The sequence below is a fragment of the Colossoma macropomum genome, unplaced genomic scaffold (genome assembly GCF_904425465.1).
Source record: "Colossoma macropomum unplaced genomic scaffold, Colossoma_macropomum, whole genome shotgun sequence".
Classification (NCBI taxonomy): domain Eukaryota; kingdom Metazoa; phylum Chordata; class Actinopteri; order Characiformes; family Serrasalmidae; genus Colossoma; species Colossoma macropomum.
The window spans coordinates 122,790-133,954 of record NW_023495291.1 but is presented as its reverse complement, the minus strand read 5'-3'; the positions used below and the strand labels follow the sequence as shown (position 1 = coordinate 133,954).

The 11,165-nt window shown below is 38.1% G+C and overlaps 1 protein-coding gene across 1 annotated transcript; it reads left to right on the top strand.

Moving 5' to 3' along the window:
• The first annotated feature begins 2,415 nt into the window (after positions 1-2,415).
• LOC118801628 (H-2 class II histocompatibility antigen, A-K beta chain-like) lies at positions 2,416-9,757 on the top strand. Its single transcript, XM_036561991.1, has 6 exons — positions 2,416-2,477; positions 4,114-4,380; positions 7,433-7,714; positions 8,918-9,031; positions 9,139-9,167; positions 9,292-9,757. The coding sequence occupies exons 1-5, from the start codon at positions 2,426-2,428 to the stop codon at positions 9,159-9,161; spliced, it is 738 nt and encodes a 245-aa protein (XP_036417884.1). The 5' UTR covers positions 2,416-2,425; the 3' UTR covers positions 9,162-9,167; positions 9,292-9,757.
• Positions 9,758-11,165: the final 1,408 nt, after the last annotated feature.

Below are 11,165 nucleotides of genomic sequence, written 5' to 3'. Positions count from 1 at the left end.
AGTGGACAGCCATGTGCTGGCATTAGTTCTAAAGCCACTGCTAAACAGCAGGGGACAGTATGCTGTAACACTTCAAATGTATAACACTAACAACTTTAAGTAGTTAAGAAACTAAATGTTTAAAATACATAAATAAATAAATAAAAACAGGGGATGTTTTGGTATAGCCATTCATGACCTTAATGAAAGCTGCTTCTCTTAAGATTAAGCACACTAAAGCCTACATTTACAATTATACAATACGTTAAACTCAGCAAATATAGGAAACTGTGCACACAAATTTGCAGAAAATGGCATATTAAAGTGTATTGTGTGTAGAGAATGTGTTAATTTACTTTCACTTGAAAAATCAACAAAACGTGTAATTTGACCAGGGCTATTTGCATAACATGTTACATAACCAAAGTCTTGCTTACAACTTTAAGTAATTGCAATTTGGGTGAGCCATACAGGAGTTTCAACTTTTTTATGCCTAGTCCAAGCCTGCCTTCTAGGTTTCAGTGGGCAAAAATGCTTTTGCATTAACACTTGCCAGAGAAAGGTAACAGATTGTTTCTTATTTGCAAAGCAATTTAATTAGGAAATAATGTTGGGTTTCCATATAGCATTGTAGTAATTCAGCTACATAGTGTGGCTTCATGGCAATGGCCTTTCTCACCTTTTTGCCCAAGGGCAAGAGCAAGGTCATTGTTCACTCTGAACCATGTTCTGGATGCTGTGTGTTCTTTTCATGACCTCTACATTTAAGCATGAGTGGTGATTGTTGCATGATTAAGTGGGTTGTGTTCAGGTTAAAATAAGCGGTTTGCTTGTTGTTTGTTTAAAAATGAGTATGATGGTTGCTTTACTGTTTAAATGTAAAGCAGCGAAACAGTGCAACAATGATCATGAGTTAAATGTGAGAATGTCAGTTTTAATGGGACCTGTGTGATTATATACAAAAGTTTGAACACCCCGGTCAAATCACACATTTTGCTGATTTGTTAAGTGAAACTAAGTTAAAAGTTTTAACATTAAGAGGAAGAATTCCAATGTTAGTGTTGACTACATAATGATTAGCCTGAAGTTTTAAAAGTTTGTGATAGTGATTGTCTAATCCTTTTTTTTTCTCCAGTATGTTTCTGGAAAACGTTCAAGTGATTCAGGGCTCACAGAATCCACTGTGGCTATGCATCCTTAAAATAAGGTAAGAAAAGTATGGCAAATGTATCATGACTTTTAAGGCTTCATAACACCTTAATAACCTCTTTGTGTGGACATGGGCCTGCATGAACACTATATAATGTATATTCTAAATGGTCACAGCTATATTGACTGAGCTGCTTTTGTTATTTTTAAAGTTAACAGTCAACTGACCAATATTTGCCGACATAAGCTTGTGATATCAGACTTAGGGATGATTCCAAATTATATATGCAAGTAATGCATTTATCATTTTGATTGTGTAATTCAATTGAATGCCACACTGATTAATGCGTTCCCCTGCCACAGAGCCTCACAGCAAGGAGGGCCTGGGTTTGATTCCCGGCCGGGCGACCAGGGTCCTTTCTGTGTGGAGTTTGCCTGTTCTCCCCGTGTCTGCGTGGGTTTCCTTCGGGTACTCCGGTTTCCTCCCACAGTCCAAAGACATGCAGTCAGGCTGATTGGAAATGCTGAATTGCCCCTAGGTGTGAGTGAGTGTGTGTGATTGTATACGTATGTCTGTCTGTCTGCCCTGCGATGGACTGGCAACCTGTCCAGGGTTTATCCTGCCTTCCACCCAATGACAGCTGGGATAGGCTCCAGCACCCCACCGCGACCCAGAAGGATAAGTGGTTTAGATGATGTATATGTATGTATAATTATTAATAGATTATCATTGCATAGCAGAATTTGTGCTACAAAGCATACTTACATATTTTATTTGTAGTTTATATAGTTTAGATAATTTGTGCAGCAACAATATAGTAAACCTAGTGAACCTAGGTGTTTACAGTGTTTATGACAGTTACAGTTACAAAATACCTTTGCAAAGTTTTCACCTTTATTCTGTTTCTAGTTTAAGGACGCTTTTTCCTGACTACTCTGAAACTCATGCATATAAGTGCAAGAATGCTCAAACTTTAAATCCAATTGTTTATTTGTAGTAATTAGGGTTTAAAGCTGTACAGCCCCAGTTTGCTGACTGTAACTCATGCAGCTGAGTTCAGTCAGAGATTAGATGGAGCTGAAGTTGACAGTAAAAGTGTTAGAATTAACACAGAATCATTTGAACATTTGGTTTGGTAAGTGTCTCTTATTAATTCTGTACTCATCTAACCTGAAATGCATTCTGCCTAGTAACCCGTGATGCAGTGCTGTGGCTGATTCTGATTGGTCAGTGAACTGAAGAGTCTGTATGTCACTCTCTGAAACTCTCTCAGTTGTTGTTGGATGTAGAGACACAATGTTGCTGATTCTGCAGCTGCTGCTCCTACTGACTCTGACTATAAGAACAGGTATGTTTGCATTTAAAATCATTTTATGAATGTTTAAATGTACACATTTTTTAGATTACATATTGATATACTACGGTACTATACAGGTATTTTCAGCCTCATGAGAAAATGATTTAATATAATGCATAGACAAGCGTGTTTTGCCTGCACAATAATACTGAAATAAGGATACATACTAATAAACATGAAAAGAGTAAACACTAATAATACAGTCTTGCATGAATTTGCATCCCCATCCATCAGTAGCACACCTGATTTAACTTGAAGGGCGACTGATAAAACTGATTTAACTTAACAAAGGACGTATTTTACTTAATAATACTGGACTTCCCCAAGGCTACATTTAAGGCTATTTGGCACTGAGGATTTATTTGCTCAGAAAAATACTAACATAAATATGAATGTTCAGTTTGTGAGCAAACTTAACTATTTCCACATCTCTACTCGAGTAAGTCTACTATTTAGTTACCATCTAAAACCTAGTTAATCTAATTAAATTAAAATTAAATTGGTTTAATAAATCATTCATTAAAACATATCAATTTATTCAAGCCTTTATTAAAATATATAACCTGAATCAAGCCTTCTTTATGGTAAATCAGTTTAATTAATCCTTCATTAAATTAAGTCAGTTTAATCAAACCCAGGGATGGAATTGTGGCAAAAGTCTTAGGGGTCCAAATATTACTAAGCAGCATGGATAGATTAATGACTGGACCAGTGGGACCAGTGCCTAGGGGCCTCAGGGTGCCTCTGACTACAAGGATGGTGGGGACTCAAATACTTCAGATGATCAAATGTAAGCATTAGATGATCTCATATAATAATAATAATAATAATCACATAATCTAATGTTGAACAAAGAAAGCATAGATCAGAAGACGGTTACACTGCATGAGGCCATTCATTTAGTGTTTCATGTCATTTTATTTCACATAAAAATTAAAACAGGTTTTCATGGTTTAATTTAGTCTCTCTTATCTTGAGTTCAGGACCTCCTCACTTTGATCAAATATTCATTCATCAGTTAAATCAGTTTAAACATTTTTACATAATATGTGTTTATATCGCCTCACAGCAAGAATGGCCTGGGTTCGATTCCCGGCCAGGTGACCAGGGTCCTTTCTGTGTGGAGTTTACCTGTTCTCCCCGTGTCTGCGTGGGTTTCCTCTGGGTACTCCGGTTTCCTCCCACAGTCCAAAGACATGCAGTCAGGCTGATTGGACATGCTGAATGGCCCCTAGGTGTGAGTGTGTGTGTGAATGTGTATGTCTGTCTGTCTGCCCTGCGATGGACTGGCGACCTGTCCAGGGTGTATCCTGCCTTCCGCCCAATGACAGCTGGGATGGGCTCCGGCACCCCACCACGACCCAGAAGGATAAGCGGTTTAGATGACGGATGGATGGATGGATGGATGGATGTGTTTATATAAAAAACAAATTATATATAGGGTAAATGTTAACAGTTATGCTTAAAAATAAGATAAAACCTGTTCAGACTTTAGAGTTCTCTGGGTTATTAAGTGAGCAAATTCAACTAAACACTAGGCGATTTCTTTATTGAATGCCATGTTTAAATTGAAATTAAATTAAATTAATTTTTTTGTTATTGTGACATTTTCTTTTTTCATTTTTAGATGGATATGATTGGTTCAGAGTAGCAGACTGCATCACCAGTTCATCAGATCTGAAAGCTGTGGAATTCATTGATACTTATTTTTTTATTAAGGCTCCATATGTACGGTTTAACAGCACTGTGGGGAAGTATGTAGGGCTCACTGAGTATGGACTGAAGACTGCAGAGTACTGGAACAAATTTTATCTACAGAAGGAGATTGATGAGCTGGAGAGGGTCTGCAAACCCAATCTACAAATGGACTACTCTAATATTCTGGATAAATCAGGTCAGTGATACACACAGACTGTACTGCTAAAAGAAAGCACTAGAACACATTAACAGCAGGAGAGTGCTCCGCTGTTTTGGAGAAAGCCGGTAGACAGCATGAAGCAGAGGTGCAGGAAAAATCAATGGTTTTTAAAAACATTTGTCGTGTTTTGATGCTAATATTTTTTAATGATTTAAAATAAAAAATGATATTAGATTTGAGATTCGGGCCTCGTCCACGTGGATCCACATATTTCTGCATTTTCATCTGTTTCTAAAAAAGTCGCCCGACTCATCATCGGTGTTTCTGAAATTTTAGTAATAAGTCAACCAATGAACTACAATTCCCAGAATCCTCCGCCTGCTCACATGACTCCGGACTTCACTACCCAGAATCCTCCGCCTGCTCACATGATTCTGGAAAGGTCATCAGGGGCCTATCACCGGTCAAGTTCGCCTGAGTATTAATGATCACCTGTGGGTTTGTCATATGACTTACCTAGCTAGTATATTAGCCCGGACTATAGTTAGGTTTGTTGTGAGGTATTGCTTTCCATTGTGAAACTACTGAGTGTTCTTCCTGCTGTGATTTGTCGCGTATGACCGTTTGCTTACCCTTTTTCTCGTTGACTCTGTTTTTGGATTTGCCCTTCTGTACTGTTGCCTGGTTTCTTGGATTTTTGGTTTTGACTATTTGCATGTATTTTGGACTTTGCTCTGTTTTTTCCCTTGTCGGTTTTGGTCGCCGTGTGTCTTCTGTTGTTTACTTTGGAACTGACCCATGCCTATTTTTTGACGGCGTTATACTTGCCAGAATCCCCAAGTAAAACTTCTTTTGTGTTTTATATCCGCGAGCGTCTGCTTACTGGTCAAACATTACAATTAACATGTTTTAAATGTAATATTACGATGTGTTTTGCAGCATTCAGGCAATATTTAATTAGTCAGTAAGTCATTATCTAATACACTTAAATGAACATACTTCTTCATGTGCTAAAGCTAGAGGAAATGTTAACCATGGCGTTTATAAAAGTATTTTTTTCTTAAGGTAGCAATTTTTAGGAGATTAATTCATTTACAAAATCACCTAAAACAAAGTTGTTCAGTTTCACGTAAGTGTCACACCTTCTGTAGCGGAGACCAACATCTCTCACTCCGTCCGGCACTCCAATTCCCAGAATTCACTGGGAGGTCACATGATCAGGAACTCTCAGCCATCCACCTATCAACGTTGGCGCTCACCTGAGTATTGATTGATTACACCTGGTTCTAGGACTATATATGTTTGTGTTCTAGTGCTTTGCCTTTGCGAAGTATTGTGACAATCCCTGTGCGCTACCGAGCCTTGTTTATGCGTAGTGACTTTCCGGTTTTTGAGATTTTGCCTGTTTCTGTTGACGACTTTAGCCTTATCCTTTTGATCACATACAATATAAGTAATTAAATAAATAAATGAATGAATGAATGAATGAATATTTATTTATTTATTTAATAAATAAATAAATAAATAAATAAATTCCATTTGTGGATAAAGTCCAAATCCACATGCACCTTATTTTTGTACTTGCGCTACGACCACAAATTCTCTTTTCGGCATGGAAATGGAAAGTATATGATCATATTTCATTATTATTATTGTTCAATAAAAAGGTTATTTTACTTATTCAATTTTATTTACTTATTTATATTTTTCATTGTTTATTTTTTTCTAGTTGGCTTATTTTTCAGTTGTATTTGGTCTAGTGACATTTATCAAAAAATACAAAAATTAAAATGACTTTAAATTAAAATGAAAATAACTTATTATAAATTATTTCTACTGGATTTGCTTCAATTACTGTTATATTTTTTTTCTATGTACAACCCCATTTCCAAAAAAATGTTGGGATGTTGTGCAGAATGTAGATATAAATGATGAAAAAGCAGAAGTTCTTTGCTATTTTATGTTGAGAAACGTTATTCTTGAATTGTTGCTCTATTTGCTTGTGCAGTCTTTCACAGAGTGGTGAACCCCTCCTCATCTTTACTTCTGAAAGACCCTCTGAGATGCTCTTTTTATACTCTATCATGTTACTGACCTGTTGACAATTAACCACCAGGTGTTTTTTAGCATTACACAACTTTACCAGTCTTTTGTTGCCCCCGTCCAAACTTTTTTGAAACGTGTTGTTGGCATCAAATTCAAAACTGGCAAAATTTTTCAAAAAATAATACAATTTCTCAGTTTCAACATCTGATATGTTGTCTTTGTACTATTTTCAATGAAATATAGGGTTTAAATAATTTGCACATCATTGCATTTTGTTTTTATTTAATTTTGCACAGCGTCCCAACTTTTTTGGAAATGGGGTTGTGGTTCTAAAGCACTTCAGGTTGCTACAGATTTAAATTATTTTATGATTATTAATAAATAATTACATTATTATTTTTGTATTTATAAAATAATAGCAATATCTCTATTTTTAAAAAGTTACACATTGTGAATGTTTGAGCATCACACCAGCTGTGTTTCAGCGTATTCGGTGTGACTGGGAAAAACATCAGAGACAGTGCCTGGTGAAAATGCTGTATTGAGCACATTTTGTCTAAATGCACTTATATGAGCAGCCACTTCATTAAACTCACTGTCCATTTTATCAGCTCCACTTACTATATAGGTGCACTTTGTAGTTCTACAGTTACAGACTGTAGTCCATCTGTTTCTCTGATACTTTGTTAGCCCTCTTTTACCCTGTTCTTCAGTGGTCAGGACCCCCATGGACCCTCACAGAGCAGGTACTATTTGGGTGGTGGATCATTCTCAGCACTGCAGTAACACTGATGTGGTGGTGGTGTGTTAGTGTGTGCTGTGCTGGTCTGAGTGGATCAGACACAGCAGTGCTGCTGGAGTTTTTAAACACCTCAGTGTCACTGCTGGACTGAGAATAGTCCACCAACCAAAAATATCCAGCCAAACAGCAGGAGCTGATAAAATAGGCAATGAGTGAAGAAACAAGGAGGTGGTTTTAATGAAGTGGCTGTATAAATGAAGGTTTTATAAACTGACTAATAATATTTCTGGTATTCTGTAGTGAAGCCAAGGGTCGAGCTCATGTCAGAACAGTCGGCCAGTGCTGGTCATCCAGCCATGCTGATGTGCAGCGCATATGGCTTCTACCCCAAAACCATCGATGTGTACTGGCTGAAAGACGGTAAAAAGGTGACCTCTGATATGGTTTCCATTGAGGAGATGGCTGATGGAGACTGGTACTACCAGGTCCACTCCCACCTGGAGTACACGCCCACATCTGGAGAGAAGATCTCCTGTGTGGTGGAGCACATCAGCTCCAAGGAGCCCCTCATCTACCACTGGGGTGAGAATAAACAGTTGAATAATTACAGACTTTACAGCCTGTTTACACTGAGACACTTCATACTTCTTGGGCTGAGCAGATTTCTCTTCTTTCAACAACACTCTGTAAGCATTTCAGTTATCTAATCATGAAAACTTGTAACCAACCTGTTTACCAGTATCAGGTATTCTCATGCCAGACAGTGTTTTTTGGTCATTCCTCCTCCTATCCCACTAGGGGGCTGTAGGGAGGTTGCCTTGTTTAGGTAAATAGAGGAAGCCAGGGAGGAATTAGTAGAGAATTTGACTTTCAGGCACATGTTCTCTCTGCTGGCTAATCTCCTTTTTGAGAAACCAAGTGTTTCAGGCTCATTGTAGGTATTTTCTTTCATTTATCTTTCTTTTGGATGTCTAAAAGGATATACTGTTTCCTGTCCATGTGTTTATGGGAGATCAAGTTGTGCTAACATGCTAATGCTAACAAGCTAATGCTAACAAGCTAATGCTAACATGCTAAAAGTATGGTGGTTGGGGACTCACTTTACCCTCTTATGCAGAGACAGATTTTTTATTGCATGAATGCTGAGGCTGTTGTTGGGAGAACCTGAGGACTATGTGAAGGTTTGCTGAGTCTTGGTTCATCGCTTCACACCGAGTTACCAGTGCTCTGCCTGGCTGACAGGCAAGTCCAAATCCACATGCACCTTATTTGCGCTACGACCACAAATTCTCTTTTCGGCATGGAAATGGAAAGTATGTGATCATATTTCATTATTATCATTAATAATAATAATAATAATAATAATAATATTATTATTATTGTTGTTCAATAAAAAGGTTATTTTACTTATTCATGTTTATTTGCTCATTTATATTTTTCATTGTTTATTTTTTTCTAGTTAGTTTATTTTTCAGTTGTATTTGGTCTAGTGACATTTATCAAAAAATACAAAATTAAAATGACTTTAATCAAATAACTTTTATTAATTTTTTCCTACTGGATTTGCTTGAATTTCTTTTATTCCCTGGATTACCATGTAACACAGAAACACAACACTGACGTAAGTCAGATGGATCTGTCTAACACAGATGCATTTATATGGGCAGGTGTAAATGCCCATGCAAAGCTGTGTAACTGGTTCCATATTTCTGACAATAAAAATGTCTTCATTTCTTCAAAGCTTCTCAATATTAAAATTGATATTAAATATTTGTGTTCACACAGATGGCTCTCTACCTGAGTCTGAGAGGAACAAGATTGCTATCGGAACTTCAGGGCTGGCGCTGGGGATCATCCTGTCAGCTGCTGGATTCATCTACTACAAGAAGAAATCCTCAGGTCAGTTCAGATAAGAGAGAGTGACCAGTAATGATCCATCTGGAGTATTGATGGGGTATTGATGTATTAATCTGATTCACCATAACAATTATTAATGTGTTTTACAGGCCGAAATCTGGTGCCGAGTTAAGCTCTGGTAAGCTTTAGACCATTTTTGTATGTACTGTTTTTTTTTTTATTATACTGACATATAGATTGCATCTGTATTAAAATAAAAAGTGAAGTATTCAGCTCTTACACATTTATCTGGATTCCTGCAGGTCTTTGTGATGATGAGGACACCTTTAATCTCAGGTGCAGAAGCAGAGGAGTCTAAGACATTTTGTCATCTGCATCCTGTTCATAGAATACATTTTACAGAGCTGTTTTACTTCTAAGATTCTTCACTAAAAGCACAAGCTTAATTATTTTCTTTTTAACATGTGATTAATGATGAGAGGAACACATTAGAGGCTCGTTAGAAATCATTCTTCACTGCAGACATTTATGTGAGTTATTTGTTTTAGAAGCAAATTGACAAACTATAGGATTAGTAAAAGGACCATTTATAGATCATACTCAAGGCTCAATTATTAGGTATGAATAATTATAGCACAGTTATACATTTACATTTACGTGTTGGACTCTGCCAGGGTTGTGCCTTGTCTCCACTCCTGTTTGTGATATTCATGGACAGGGTGTCAAGGCGTAGCCGAGGTCAAGAGGGCATTATGTGTGGAGGCCGGAGGGTGGTGTCACTGCTATTTGCAGATGATGATGTTCTTTTGGCTGGATCACATGGCTGCCTCCAGCGCTCACTGGAGCGGTTTGCAGCTGAATGTGAAGCGGTGGGTATGCGGATTAGCACCTCCAAGCCTGAATCCATGGTCCTAGCCCTGAAAAGGATGGCATGCCCACTCCAGGTAGGGGGAAAGGACTTGCCCCAGGTGGAGGAGTTTAAGTATCTCGGGGTCTTGTTGACGAGTGATGGGAAGAGGGATCGTGAGATCAGCTGCAGGCTGGGACAGGCAGCAGCAGCGGTCACTGTACCGGACTGTAGTGGTGAAGAGGGAGCTGAGCCATGAGGCGAAGCTCTCTGTTTACCGGTCGGTCTACATCCAGACCCTCACCTATGGTCATGAGCTGTGGGTAATGACCGAATGAATGAGATTGCGAATACAAACAGCAGAAATGGGCTTTCTTCGCAGGGTGGTGGGCTACACTCTACTGACTGGGTGAGGTGCTTGGTCATCTGGGAGGAGCTCGGAGTAGAGCCGCTACTCCTCCACATTGAAAGGAGCCAGCTAAGGTGGTTAGACGCCTCCCAGTGGGGGTGTACCAGGCACGGCCTACCGGGACAAGACCCTGGGGTTGTCCTAGGACCCGCTGGAGGGATTATGTCTCCAAGTTGGCCTGGGAGCGGCTTGGGGTCCCCGCGAATGAGCTGGAGGAAGTTGCGGGGGACAGGGTTGTCTGGGATTCTCTGCTCTACCAACTGCTACTGCGACCCTGTCTGGACTAAGCGGTTAACGATGATGATGATTTACATTTACTGTTGGAATGAGTAAATCTGGTCCTGTCTATTTAAAGAGCTCTTTAAATCTGCTTTTAGAATTATGCATTCCTTAACAGACCAGCATCAAAGGGTCAACAAACAAAAATCTATTATCATCGGGAGCTGTATAATATTTTAAAGTGGAGTGATTTTCTATGTATTTGACTGCTTTTAATAAACATTTCTTAAATATTTTGGGTTTAAAGTCTCTTAAATTTATGTAGTTTGAGTACTTATAGTTTTTATAAGCATAGATTTTATGAAATCATATAACCACATTTCAAATAAGTTGGGACGCTGTGCAGAATGTAAATAAAAATAGAATGCAATGATGTGCACATCATGTAAACAATATTTCTAAAGGAAAATAGTACAAAGATGACATATTAAATGTTGAAACTGAGAAATTTTATTGTTTTTTGTACAGAAAAGAGGGGGATATCCAGGAACTGTATCAGTATTACAGTTTATTCAGTAATGTTTTACAGTAACTACACTTACATGAATTCATTGTATAAACACTACAGTAACACTGTATTACAATAACATAATTATGCCAGGATGTTTAGTGTATATTTCACCATCCTATACATTACATGA